At 38.5% G+C, this 15,284-nt stretch overlaps 1 protein-coding gene across 1 annotated transcript in view; it reads left to right on the forward strand.

Annotated features, from left to right (window-relative positions):
- ASB7 (ankyrin repeat and SOCS box containing 7) overlaps window positions 1-15,284 on the forward strand; it is a 47,358-nt gene that overhangs the window by 9,347 nt on the left and 22,727 nt on the right. The window contains exon 4 of the mRNA XM_011957469.1: window positions 106-367. Within this exon, the coding sequence (XP_011812859.1) occupies window positions 157-367 (211 nt within the window). The 5' untranslated portion in view covers window positions 106-156. The remainder of the gene's footprint in view (window positions 1-105; window positions 368-15,284) is intronic.

Genomic DNA, 15,284 nt, shown 5'->3' on the forward strand with positions numbered 1-15,284 from the left:
AAGGTTTACTGATTTAGCAAATGGAATGTTCTGTGATATTTAATGGACACAGTATCAGGAACCAGCTATTCTAAATTTTACATTTTCTACCTTCTCTTCTTAAAGGCTGATCCCCGTGACCTAATGAATCCTTTGTAAAAAGTGGACTCAGCTAGGATGTTACACCATCATTGTCGAAGGAACCCTGAACTCCAGGAAGAGTTGCAGATTCAGGCTGCGGTGGCTGCTGGAGATGTCCACACAGTGCGAAAGATGTTAGAACAAGGCTATTCTCCAAATGGCCGAGATGCTAATGGCTGGACTCTGCTTCATTTCTCTGCAGCAAGAGGAAAGGAAAGATGCGTTCGGGTTTTTCTAGAACACGGAGGTGAGTTTTGTAGAAGCAAATCTTTTTCCCCAAGGAGAAGCATAAATTATTTTTAGTTTAAAATGTGTCTATGTGTAATTTCTAATGCTTCTCTTCTGTTAATACTCTACATTTTATTCTCTCTCCTTTGTGAAGATTTGCTATAAGTGTGCCTTTTTGTTTAAAACCAGATTGTTTAAAAGATCAGTTTTATGAATGGATTCTTTTCCCTGAAACTGTAGTTTCTGTACAGCCGGGTTTGCCCAGGTTATTTCAGCTAAGCAGCCTTTCTTCAGGTTGTCCAGCTGCTTTTGTTTCAGAAGCAGAAGTGGCTGTGGTATACTCATAATTAGAGAATTACACAAGTTTCCCGTGTTGATTATTGCTCAAGCATATAGACCGAGCACCAGTCCTTTAAACATCATGGCCTAATGATACCCTATCCTTATCTTTTTGTTTTAGATGCTTTCCTTTGTTATTTTAGAGCACTTGTTTTTTCCAGAAACTGTACATAGTTTGTAGGTATACTATAAGAAGATTGCTTATCTGAGGTCTAATTTTGTATAAATATATGCAATTGGAAACTATATTTGACATATTGTTTTTGCTTCGAAAAACTGTCCATTCCCATGGTTTTTAAACCAATAATTGTCCAAAACTACTTTCTCCAGTTGAATTTCAACCTACTTTATTTTCCTAGAGATGGATTTTATATATATTTGATCATGTATACCCATACTATCTCTGTAAATTATGGTTGAAAGCAGCTTGGTTGGGGACTCAAATTACATACGTGCCATTCTAGGGCTTTAATTGCTCATTAGAAGTGATTTAGTTTCCTTGCTAAGGTGCACTTTGTTACAAAACTAGCCAAACTTACTTGCATTTTGAGGTGCAGAAAAATGTTGGAAGTTCTAGAATTCTTATGAGGGTCATGTGAATAATATGAATACAAAGGCTAACAGGATGGACTGATTGCAAGGCGTGCTAACACTGAGACTAGGCATAGCTGCATGGCCCAGGGGCCCTGAAATGGGAACTATATGCCTGAAATAGTTGACCATTGTCAAAACCCAGAAATTCTCTGGCCTGTGCCTACTTTGTAGCTTGTCTTCCATATAATTTCACCTTATAACACAAAAACCTCAGTTCTGAAGTTGATGAAAGGGAAATAGAAGTGGAATGCCAGGAAAAAGATACGTAAAAAGTAAAAGGTGGGTGTAAAGTCAGAACGGTTAAAATTTTATGCAGGGTTTCATGACATTTAAGACCAAGATCAGGGCTCACAATGTTTATTCCACCTAATCCTGTTGCTTTTCACTTCTGCCAGCCTCACTTTAAAAAAAGTTAATAAAAAATATTCTGTTATTCAAGTAATACATGAATATTGTCTCTTTCAAACAAAGCAAATCTTCAGCTAAATTACAAATAAAGCCAAAGTCCCCTTTGACTAACTATAATCCTTGTCCATCTGCCTCTGTGTGGATGTAACTGGGTATACATTTGGTTTAGTGCTTACCCTTCTAGTGTATTTCCTAACACTATTACATGAACTCATAGAAATTCAGTCATATGGCCAGGCACAGTAGCTCACGCCCCAAGGTGAGTGGATCGCCTGAGGTCAGGAGTTCGAGACCAGCCTGGCCAAAGTGGCGAAACCCCATCTCTACTAAAAATAAAAATTTAGCTGGGCATGGTGGCGGGTGCCTGTGATCCCAGTTACTCAGGAGACTGAGGCAGGCGAATCGCTTGAACCTGGTGGGTGGAGGTTGCAGTGAGCCGAGATCATGCCACTGCACTCCTGTCTTGGCAAAACTGCGAAACTCTGTCTCAAAAAAAAAAAAAAAAAAAAAAATTCTATGGTATTATGTTGTGTGTGGTTTTTCAACATCAATAATATACTGACTGTGTAATTCTACAACTGTTGTTTTTTATACAACTGTGTGACTTAAAGACTTTTTTAATAACAGGGGTCTGCAAACTTGTTCTGTAAAAGGCCAGATAGTAAACATGTTAGACTTTGTATGCCATACTGGCTTTTGTAACTACCCAGCTCTGCTGTCATAGCATGGAGGCAGCCACAGATAGTATGTAAATTAATGGGTGTGGCAGTGTTCCAATAAAACTTTATCAAAACCAATGTGGGGCGAAAAAAAGAAAAAAACCAGTGAGGGGCTTAGAGGCTGTAGCAGGGGTGTCCAATCTTTTGGCTTCCCTGGGCCACATTGGAAGAATAATTGTCTTGAGCCACGAATAAAATGTACTAACACTAACAATAGCTGATGAGCTAAAAAAAAAAAAAAGCAAAACATTCTCATGATGTTTCAAGAAAGTTTATGAATTTGTGTTAGGCTGCATTCAAAGCTGTCCTGGGCTGCAGGTCGACCAGCTTGGGCTAAAGTTTCTGAATCTTTCTCTCTGTATATGTGTATGTATCTGGTTACATGCAGCATAAGGACGTTTTGCTCAATCATGGACCCCATTTACAGTGGTGGTCCCATAAAATTATAATACCATGTTTTACTGTACCTTTTCTATGGTTAGGTACACAAATACCATTGTATTACAGTTGCCTACAGTATTCAGTACAGTAACATGCTGTACAGGCTTGTGGCCTAGGAATAGTAGGCTATATGATATAACCTGGGTGTGTAGTACGCTGTGCCATCTAGGTTTGTGTGAGTGCATTTTATGATGTTCACACAAGAGCGAAATCACCTAACAACCTAGTCCTCAGAATGTATCCCTGTTGTTAAGCAGTATATGACTGTATATCTATATATGTTTTAATAGCTTTATTGAGATATAATTCAAATGCCATAGAATTCGCTCATTTAAAGTGTACAGTTAATGGCTTTTGGCATATTCATAGAGTTGGATATTCATCACCACAGTCAATTTTAAAACATTTTCATTATCCCCAAAGAAACTTTCTATCGGTTCTATTAATACATATTGATTCACTCTTCTTTTCAGCTATTGATAAGTATGGATATACTATCGTTTGTTTATTCTCTTTTATTTTTTGAGAATGGCTGAAATGTTCACAGCAGGAGATTTTGTTTTTTAAAAGGTAGTGCATACATACATGGTTAAAAAGCAAATTAAAGCTGCTATAGACTGATCAATGAGGGGCAAATCTCTAACTTTTAGCCCCAGTCCCTTACTCTTCTTCCTAGAGGCTATGTCTTTCGCTGGTTTCTTTTGTACCATCCAGAGATAGTCTATGCATGTAGGCAGAAATATTTTTCCATTTTCTACCTTGTAGCCAACTCCCTTTTTTAAACGTTCTGTTCCATCTCTTGATTTTTTCACGACAGTTAATTTAATGATAGTTCCTTATCTGCATAGGACTCTGTCTCAGATTCCATCGTATAGATGTAATTTATTTACACTTTCTATTGTCGGACATTTTATGTTTTCATTTTTCTGCTACTGGAAACATCACAGAGAATGTCCTTGACTGATCATATTACATTATGTGAGAGTTTATTTCTTGACTAAGTGCTAGAAGTGCATTTGCCAAGTCAAAACATTTTTTATGGATATTGGCAAGTTGTCCTCCAAAGAGATTGTCATCATTTTATGTTCTTACTGACAGGGCAGGATAGTGCCTATTCACCTGCCTTTGTTAGTGATGTACTACCAGATGGTTTTCTCCTTCCTGGTGTGACATGCCTGCCTCTCTCTCTCTCTCTTTTTTTTTTTTTTTCTTTGAAAAAATGACATGAGTAACAAACATTGAAAGACTGGGCTTTTTGTCTTATTGATTTGTTGGGATTGTTTATATATTCTCCTTTGTTAATATGTTGCAATATTTTCTCTCTTTTTGTAGTTTGTTTTTCACATTCTTGTTTTTGTTGTTGGGCAAAAGTCTACATTTTAATGTAGGTGAATTATGGTTTTCTTTAGCCTTATAGTTTGTGCCCTTTGTGTCTTGTTTAGGAAATATACTGCAGGGTCATTATTTGCCTTTATTTTCTTCTAAAATGTTTTATGACATTTAGGTTTTTAATCTGTTCAGAATTGGATTTGGTGTATATGAGGTAGCCTGGTAAAGTTTCACTTTTTTCCCATAAAGATAGCCTAAATCATGCCTTCTTTCTTCATTACCGTGCACTGCTAGGTCAGATATAAGAGTTTCATATATGTGTGGTTCCATTTCTGAGTTTTTATTTAAAACAACAAATATTTTGGATAAGCCCTATATTTGTTTTTATATAGCACCTCTTACCTGATATCCTTTTCCTAGTAGAATAAAAGATTTAGAGAGTGTTTCACCTAGTGTATTATGAACCGACTTAGAAAAATTAGTAGAAGAAAACACCTACTGCCCCACTTGCTTGTGGCCACTTGTGGTGCTTAGGTATGCTCTGTATTTAGTCTAGTCCTGGCTTGTGACCTCTAGACCAGTGTAGCCAAGTGTGTTTAACCTCTGCACTCCCATGGCTCATAGATGTCGTCAGCACAACACAAGCTGTGTTCATATTCTCACTACAGTGTTCATTCTAGCAAACGACACCACAGCCTCTGATTGCCATGCCAGAAATCTAGAAACCATCCTTGGTACCTTTTCTTTACCTCCAATATGACTGATGGCTAAGTCTTATTGATTCTGCCTCCTAAAAAGTTGTCAGATCTTTTCACTTCCTTTCCCTGGAGATGCTACCCCATTCTTGGGCCAGGAAACATTCCTCACCAGGACTGTTACAGTGGTCTCTTCCATCCCTGCTTCCAGTCTTGCCCTCTCCCAACCTGTCTCCAAAGAATGTAACCTGTTAAAATGGAAATAAAAATATTTCCTTTTAAAAATCCATAATTGGGCCAAGCGCGGTGGCTCAAGCCTGTAGTCCCAGCACTTTGGGAGGCCGAGACAGGCGGATCACGAGGTCAGGAGATCGAGACCATCCTGGCTAACACGGTGAAACCCCGTCTCTACTAAAAAATACAAAAAAATAGCCGGGCGAGGTGGCGGGCGCCTGTAGTCCTGGCTACTCGGGAGGCTGAGGCAGGAGAATGGCGTAAACTCGGGAGGCGGAGCTTGCAATGAGCTGAGATCCGGCCACTGCACTCCAGCCTGGGTGACCCAGCGAGACTCTGTCTCAAAAAAAAAAAAAATTCCACAATTGGTTTCCCATTTCTCTTACGATAATATTGAAAGTTTATAATGTGATCCACATGGTCCTGCAATGCCTGGCTCCTCTTACCTTTCCAGCTGCAGCTTTGAGCCACAGCCCCTCTGTGTTCTTTCAGAGTCACTGAGTGCAAAGGTTTTGGCCTGGGACCCTCTTGGATCACTCTTCTGCTCACTCCCCACCCCTGCCCCATCACGTTGCTCTGCCTGCTTCTCTCTCAGCTCTCACTGATCATTTTCTCAGGGAAACCTTCTCTTACCAGCCAGACCAGGTCACCTAGAATTCTTATATATATCCTTGCTATGTGATACTATTGTTCCCTGTGTAACGTTATCCTTCTGTTATGTGATATTATTGTTCCCTGTACTTTTTATTATTACAGCTGTCATGAGCACAATGAATTGTTTTATAGATCTTTATTTAATGTCTGTATCTCCGATTAGTCTAAAGCTTCTTGAGGGTAGAACCCATATCTGTTTTGCTTCCATCAAGAAAGAGAGCGAAAACTAACACCAATTATCTAAAGTAATTGTTCCTCAGTTTTACAGAGACAAGACTAATCTTTGCTTTTATCAAAAAAGATTGGAAATGGGCTGCCTTTTGGTGGGATTAGGAAGTCGCTTGAATATGTCATACATCCCCCACCTCCCACAGGCTCTCCCTGTGTCACCCAGGCTGTGCAGTGGCACACCCAGGAGTGCAGTGGCATAATCATAGCTCACCGCAACCTCTACCTCCTGGGCTCAAGCAGTCCTCCCGCCTCAGCTATACCTGTTACTTGCAAAACAATGTAGTTTATCTTTACTTTCCGATTCCCTTTCCTTTCCTTTCCTTTTGAGATGGAGTCTCGGTCTGTCACCCAGGCTGGAGTGCAGTGGCGTGATCTTGGCTCACTGCACCCTCCACCTCCCAAGTTCAAGCGGTTCTCCTGCCTTAGCCTTCCGAGTAGCTGGGACTACGGGCGTGTGCCACCACACCCGGCTAATTTTTTTTTTTTTTTTTTTTTAGTAGAGATGGGGTTTCACCATGTTGGCTAGGCTAGTCCCGAACTCCTGATCCCAGGTGATCCACCCACCTCAGCCCCCCAAAGTGCTGGAATTACAGGCATGAGCTACCACACCCGGCCTCAAAACAATGTAATTTCTTTAAAACTTTGTGAACTCCAGTCAGATTGGCTCTTCCTGTTAGTAGCTTAAAACTTTGTGAACTCCAGTCAGATTGGCTCTTCCTGTTAGTAGCTTATTTTGTGGTGGATAGTAAACCAAAAGGAAGTCAAAGATCTCAATAGGGAACAGTGAGTAGAAAAGCTCATAAGAAACAAGACTTGACTTTTCACTCTCCCTCACCTTCTCACCCTGCTGTGTGTGTGTGTGTGTATGTGTGTGTAGAGACAGAGAGAAAGAAAACAAGAATTCATATATATAGATAGACAAGGTGGCCAGTTGATCCCTTATAAACTATGTATTCAGCAAATATTAATTGAGCACCTAATAGATGCCAGGTGCAGGGCTGGGCCCCAAGTTGCAGAAATGAGCAAATATGGGGCTCTCCTTCTAGTACTTCATCATCTGCTGGGGGATAGAGTTATAGCCAACATTTATTGAGGGTTTAGTATATGCCAAATTCCTCACAGCTCTTTTAGGATTGTAAGTATTATCAGTTTTTACATTAAAAATTCTAAGCTGCAGAAGAGTAAGTAATTCACCCAAGGTCATTACTTCATAAGCAGTGGAGCTGGGATTCAAACTGTTGTCTTACCTATAATTCTGTATTGCCCCTAAGAAAACAAGGCAGTTCCAAAAGAGTGAATTTAAGTGCCCTGTGTAATAAGGTCCTCACTGTCTGCTGGGGTGGGTGGATGAGTGCAAGGAAGGCTTCCTAGATAAAGCAGGGTTGGAGTGGAAATTTGGAAAGGTGAGGCAAGGATGGAGACTGGAAGGATGGAGGTGTGGAATTATTCCAGCTCAGGGTACACTGCATGTGACAAGTTGAAGGAAAGAAGGAACACTTTTGGTTTTAGGAGCTGGAAAATGTTCAGTAGGATTGGAGCATATCCAGTAATTGTAGGGACATTGGTGAGGTGTCAAAACATTTGACAGAGGAATGGGAGAACAGATTCGTGCTTTAGTAATCTAGCTGGTTATAGTATGTGGACATATCAGAAGGGCGTAAGCCCTAAGGCAAGAAAATAAGCTGGGATGTGAGGTGAGAGTGAAATAAATCAAGAATGACTGAGGTTTTGGCCTGAGGATTAGGAAGATTGTCGTTAATTGAAATGAAGATTAGCAAAGGAACAGGAGTGAAGCTAGCCAGATGCAGTTTAATAAATGGGACATAGGTATCTAATACCAGTCACTCACCCAACTAGAAATTACTCAAATATATTGATGGATCAGATTTTACTTGTGTTAAATTCAGATACCTGCCTGGTGAAACCATCGACCAGTGATCACACAGAGCTAGCCAAAATCAGAGAAAGAGGTTGCCTGTGACCATAGTTTGGGGAGAGCATTGTGACCACAGACAGCCTGGTGGGGAGCGACCATATGAAGCCACACTTGCTGATGCTTCTGGAGAAATCCAGTTTTGTTGAGAACATGAGCAAGTTTGAGTTGGGTAACTGACACTACCTATATTCCAAAAGGAAAACACAGTGTGGCTCTCTTTTTAGTTTAATGTAAGCCTGTGCTGTCCATAGCAGGTGTGGTTATTTATATTTCAGCCAAGTTAATTAAAAAGTTCAGTTCCTCAGACACGCTAGCCATGTTTTAAATGTTATGTGTGACAAGTGGCTGCCATATTGGAGAGCACAGTTGTCCTTTGGTATCTACAGAGGATTGGTTCCAGAACTACCCCCTCAGTGTAACAAAACCACAGATACTCGAATCCCTGGGAGAAAATGGCATATATTTGCATATAACCTACACGTATCTTCCTGTATACTTTAAAATCATCTTTAAACTACTTATAATACCTAACACACTGTAAATGCTGTGTAAGTAGTTGTTATACTGTATTGTTTTTTAAAAATGTATTTTTATTGTTGTATTGTTATTTCTAATTTTTTAATCAAATTATTTTTCATCTGTGGTTTGTTGATGCTCTGCTAGGGAACACATGGATATGAAGGACTGACAGTGGAACATTGGCCTGTGCATATAAGTGGTATTTTCCTGCTTTACTTTCAAGCATCCTGCTTCAAAATGATGAAAACTTAGGGTTTTACAATGGTCCAAAAATATTTGAGTTTTTAAACACAAATGGGATGCATGTAATAGCACGTCTGTACAAATCCTGGTAGTCTTGCTGACGGTTAGTGTACTGTTAGAATCATAATGGAGGAGTCTCTATTTTAACGGTGGAAATTGTAACAAACTCCTGATTGTCTTCATTTCCCAATTTTGAGTCTTCTAAAAACTCCAAGACCATGCTGGACATTTCAAGAAAATAACGTTGAAGAGACAATGTCTTAGTGCATTTATTCATCTTCAGATTCAGTGTTTATACAAATTGGCCTAAGGGAAGTTGGCTAAAGATCTAGAAGTTAAGTCTGTAAAGCAGATCCCCAGAGGAACCTGAGAAAACCTCTCGATAAAGTAGGTAAAATCCTTTTGGTGAAACACAGGGAAAAAAGTGAGAGATAAGGGGGTAATCAAAGAAATCCACAGAAGAATGGTGAAAAATACTTTTAGCATTTCAAAAATGAAAGATTTTGCAAATGATAATTCCAAATGTGGTGAAACTGGCACATTGATGGGAATTTACAAGAGTACATTTGGATAGCAGTTTAGTAGTATGTATTGAAGTCTTTTTTTTTTTGAGACGGAGTCTCGCTCTGCTGCCCAGGCTGGAGTGCTGTGGCCGGATCTCAGCTCACTGCAAACTCCGCCTCCCGGGTTCACACCATTCTCCTGCCTCAGCCTCCCGAGTAGCTGGGACTACAGGCTACCGCCACCTCGCCCGGCTAATTTTTTGTATTTTTTAGTAGAGACGGAGTTTCACCGTGTTAGCCAGGATGGTCTCGATCTCCTGACCTCGTGATCTGCCCGTCTCGGCCTCCCAAAGTGCTGGGAGCCTGTATTGAAGTCTTAAAAACAGTAGCTTCTCTTGCCAGTATAGAATTTATATTAACTCTATTCATTTAAATTAAGTTTAGTTAATAATTAGATTAAATACAATTCTTTTAACTTGGCCAGAGGAATCAGTCTTAAAAGCAGGAAATATATTCTGTATAAAAGTTTCACCTTACTAAATGTCATGATGTATTGAAAAAAAAAACCTACCTTTCATTGTATATAATTTTTCAAATGTAGACATTCTCAACGCATATAGAGAAGCAATTAAGTAATTAGAGTATGGTTACAGCTACATATAACTTTTTAAAAATGTGTAGAAGAAAAGCTGAAAGTCTGTCATCAAAGTTGACAGTAGATTTTAGGAAATGCTGTTCTTTTACCTTTGAGGAGTTTTGCCACAGACAGTATATTTTTGTCATCATTTCATCTTTTAAACAAAAATAGACAATAATTATGAAATTAAATTGTTGTTAGGCTTATAACATATAAAGATGAAATATATGACAGTAATTGCACAAAGAAAGGAGCTATATTGAAACAGTTTCTGTTTACTTCTAGAATCCAGTTAATCCCAAAGTAAAAACAGGAATGAAGTAATAAAAGAGAATAATTGAAATCAGTGGAATTGAAAATGGGTAAATGACAGAGAAGATAGATGGAACTGAAAAACAAAAAAGGATTCTTTGAAAAGATCAATTTTATTGATGAATCTTTGTCTAGAATGGTGGGGGAAAAAAAAACAAGAGAAAAGATACATAACCAATATCAAGAGTGGAAGAGAGATTCCCTGTAGTACTGGAAATCCTAGCCAGAGCAGTCAAGCGAGAGAAAGGAATAAAAGGCATTCAAATTGGAAAAGAGGAAGTCAAATTGTCCCTCTTTGCTGATGATATGATCTATGTCTAGAAAAACCTAATTACTTTACCTAAAAAACCCTTAGATCTGATAAATCAGTAAAGTTGTAGGATACAAAATCAACATACAAAAGTCAGTAGCATTTCTGTATACCAGTAATGAAACAGGCAAAAAAAGAAATCATGAAGGTATTCTCACTTATAATAGCTACCAAAAAAAAAAAAAAAAAAAACCTAGGCATAAATTTAACCGAGAAGATGAGAGATCTCTACAAGGAAAAGTACAAAGCACTGATGAAACAAATTGAAGAGGACACAAACAAATGAAAAGACATCCCATGCTCATGGATTGGAAGAATTAATATTGTTAAAATGACTCTTCTGTCCAAGGCAATGTGTAGGTTCAAGGCAATTTCTATCAAAATACCAGCGTCACTTTTTGTGAAATTAGAAACAACAATCCTAAAATTCATAAGGAACCAAAAAAGATCCCGAATAGCTGAAGCAATCCTGAGCAAAAGGGACAAAGCTGGAGACATCACACTATCTGACTTCAGAATATACTACAAGACTCTAGTAACCAAAACAGCATGGTATTGACCTAAAAACAGACACAGACCAATGGAACAGAGAATCCAGAAATCTGTGTATTTATAGCAAACTGATTTTCGACAAAGATAACAAGAATGTACATTGGGGGAAGGACACCCTTTTCAGGTAAATGTTGCTGGGAAAACTGGATATCCATATGCAGAAGAATAAAACCAGACTCCTGTCTCTCACCATATGCAAAACAACACAAGATGGATGAAAAACATAAGCATAAGACCTGGAACCACAAATCTACTGGGAGAAAACAGGGAAAATGCTTCAGGACATTGGTTTAGGCAGAGATTTTATGGCTAAGACCTCAGAAACACAGACACCTAAAACATAGGCAAACGGGACTATATATTAGAAACTGAAAAACCTCTATACAGCAGAAGGAACAATTGATAGAATGAAGAGACAACCTGTTGAATGGGAGAAAATATTTGCAAACTATTCATCTGACAAGGGAAATTGTAATATCCAGAATATACAAGGAACTCAACAGTAAAAACAACAAATAATCTGATTAAAAAGTGGGCAGGTCAGGCGTGGTGGCCCACACCTGTAATCCCAGCACTTTGGGAGGCTGAGGCAGGTGGGTCACCTGAGGCCAGGAGTTCAAGACCAGCCTGGCCAACATGGTGAAACCTCATCTCTACTAAAAATATGAAAATTAGCTGGGCCCACGTGGTGGTGGGTGCCTGTAATCCCAGCTACTCGGGAGGCTGAGGCAGGAGAATTGCTTGAACCCGGGAGGCAGAGGTTGCAGTGAGCAGAAATGGCGCCATTACACTCCAGCCTGGGTGACGAGCGAAATTCCATCTCAAAAAAAACAAAAAAGTTAGCGAAGGACACAAATAGACATTTCTCGAAAGAAGGCATGCACGTGTCCAGTGGGTGTGTGAAAAGTTGCTCAACATCATTAATCATTAGGGAAATGCAATTCAAAACCACAATGAGATGTCTTATCCCAGTTTTAATGGCTACTATTAAAAAGACAAAAAATAACAGATGCCAGCGAAGAGGCAGAGAAAAGAAAACTCTTAATATGATGTTGGTGGGACTGTAAATTAGTACATCCACTGTGGAAAACTGGACATTTCTCAAAGAAACTAAAAATAGAAATGCCATATAATCCAGGAGTCCCACTACTGAGTATCCAAAGGAAAAGAAACCAGTATGTCAAAGGAATACCTGCACTTGTGTGTTTATTACAGCACTATTCACAATAGCAAAGATTTGGAATCAACCTAAGTGTCCATCGTGTTATATATACACACAATAGAATAAAATTGGGCCATAAAAAATGAGATCATTTGCAGCCACATAGATGACTGGAGGTCATTATGCGAGGTGAAATAAGCACATTACGTTCTCACTCATGTGGAAGCTAAAAAAGTTGGCCTCTCGGGAGTAAAGAATAGAATGATAGATAACAAGAGGCTGGGAAGGGTATGTTGGTGGTAGGAGGAGATGAAGACAGGTTGGTTAATGGGTACTATTTGTTAGAAGAAATAAGCTCTGACTTTCAATAGCAGAATAGGGTGACTATAGTTAGCAACAATGTATTATGTATCTCAGAGTAGCTGCAAGAGAAGACTTGAAATGTTCCCAGCTCATAGAAATGATAAATGCTCAAGGTGATGATGTTACAAATACCCTGACTTGATCATTATACATTCTGTTCATGTAATAAATATTCCCATATACCCAGTAAACATGTAAAATATTACATACCAATAAAAAAAATTTAAAAAGAATGGAAAGGGGTGTGTTTCTACAGATCCTCTAGACATCAAAAAGATAATAAGGAGTATAATGGGCACCTGTTTGCCATTAGGAAAAATGGACAGATTTCCTGATGCACGTTGCTAAAACTGACCCAAGGAAAAAATAGATTAATAGCCTTATATCAATTTAAGAAATCTAGCTAATCACTGAAACTTTTCACTGAGAACACTTTAGGCCCACCTGGCTTCTCATTGAATTATTTCAAATATTAAAGGACATAAATAAGAATTCTACACAGTAGTTTTGACAGAGGAGGGAACACCTCCAAGCTTGTTGTATGAGACTTGTGTAGCCCTGATACAGACCAAACAAAGACCTTGGAAGAAAACTATAGGCCAGTATTTTTCATGACAATAGATACAAAAATTCTTAACAAAATATTGGCAAATTCAGTTTATTGGTGTATAAAAAAAGGATATTATGCCCAAGTAGTATTTATTCCAGGAATGCAATATTTGTTTGACATCTGAAAATCAATAGGATAAGTAATTTGTCACATTAGAATAAAACATAAATACCAAACAGTCATTTCAGTAGATTCAGAAAATGGGACAGTCTTAAATACCTTCATGAGAAAGACAGGAAACCAGAAGCAGAAGGTGATTTCCAAAGCAATGAAAAGCTACAGCTTCCTGGGTGGTGAACTACTGATTTCTTTCCTTTTAAGATCAGGAACCAAGGCAAGGGTCTCTGCTTTTGCCACTTTATTCAGCACTCTAGTGTAGGTTCTAACCAGTGGAATGAGAGCAGAGCAGTAATCAAGGGTCATGAATTGGAAAGAAAGAAGTCAGACTGTCTTTATTTGCAGAGAAAATAATTGTGCATGTAGACACTGGCAAGAAAACTACAGGCTGGGCGCAGCAGCTCACATCTGTAATCACAGCACTTTGGGAGGCCGAGGTGGGCGGATCAAGATGTCAGGAGATCAAGACCATCCTGGCTAACACAGTGAAACCCTGTCTCTACTAAAATTAGAAAAAAAAAAAATTGGCCGGGCGCGGTGGCTCATGCCTGTAATCCCAGCACTTTGGGAGGCCGAGGCGGGCGGATCAAGATGTCAGGAGATCGAGACCATCCTGGCTAACACAGTGAAACCCCGTCTCTACTAAAAATACAAAAGGTGGTGGCGGGCGCCTGGAGTCCCAGCTACTTGAGAGGCTGAGGCAGAAAAATGGTGTGAACCTGGGAGGTGGAGCTAGCAGTGAGCCGAGATCGTGCCACTGCACTCAAGCCTGGGTAGCAGAGCAAGACTCTGTCTCAAAAAAAAAAGAAACCTACAAATGTGTACTAGAACTAAAAGTGATTTTGGGTAGATTATAGAATACACAGTCAGTGTACAAAAATCAATTTTATTTCTATCAACAGTCATCATTTGGAAAATGGAATTTTAGCTCATTATAATAGCAACAAAGTTTAAAATATTTAAGAATTTAACAAAATGTATGTATGATGTATATAAGCTATAAAACATTGCTGAAGAGAATTAAGACCTAAATAGAGAATTATCCCATGTTTATGGTTTGGAAGAATCAATATTGTTTAGATCATTTTAGAGAGGTTGCTGTTCTTAGAGTCAGTGGAGTTCTAGTCAAAATTCCAGCAGACTTGTTTGAAGAATTGACAAGCTGATTCTAAAATTTATTATCCCGAATATTAATAATTTTAAAGAAGGCTAGAGAACTTAAGCTCCCTGGCTATTAAAACTTACTGTAAGCTGCAGTAGTCAAGACAGTGTAGGTTTGGTGTATGGAGAGACTTTTAGACCAATGGAACAAAACAGTTCAGAAATAGACCTACACTTTTATAGTAAATTGATTTTCAGCAGTGACACTACGGTAAATCATTAAGAAAAGAGTCGTTTTAACAAATTGTGCTGGAACAAGTAGATATCTTTGTGGAAAGTACTCAACCTCAAACTTACGATATACCACACGCAAAAATTAATTATGGGCCATTGATCTAAATGTGAGAGTTAAAAGTGCAAAATTCCTAGAAGAAAAAAGAAAATCTTTGTGACATTGCATTGGGCAAAGATTTTTAAAATAAGATACAAAACCGCAAACTGTAAAATAAATAATAGGCTTCATCAAAATCAAGAGTCTTGCTCTTCAAAACATAATACAGAAAATGAAAAGGCAAGCAACAAACTAGGAGAAAATATTTACAAAACACATCTGATAAAAGGCTTGTATCCAGAATAGACACAGAATTTGTACAACTCATTAATGAGGAGACAACCAATAAAATTGGATAAAGGATGTGAACAGACAATTCACAAAACAAAGTATATGAATAAGTTCAGTATAGCTAGTTATTTGGGAAATGGAAAAGCCACGATTTTACTTGTCTAGAATGAGTGAAATTAAAATTACTAATGATACCAAGATGTAGAACAATTTGAACTCATCCATTGCTGGTGAGAATGTAAAATGGTATAGCCATTTAAAAAGCCACTTATAAAAGTTTAGTGTGCATTTGACATATGACCCAG

This window comes from Colobus angolensis, unplaced genomic scaffold (genome assembly GCF_000951035.1).
Source record: "Colobus angolensis palliatus isolate OR3802 unplaced genomic scaffold, Cang.pa_1.0 Scaffold112, whole genome shotgun sequence".
Taxonomy (NCBI): domain Eukaryota; kingdom Metazoa; phylum Chordata; class Mammalia; order Primates; family Cercopithecidae; genus Colobus; species Colobus angolensis.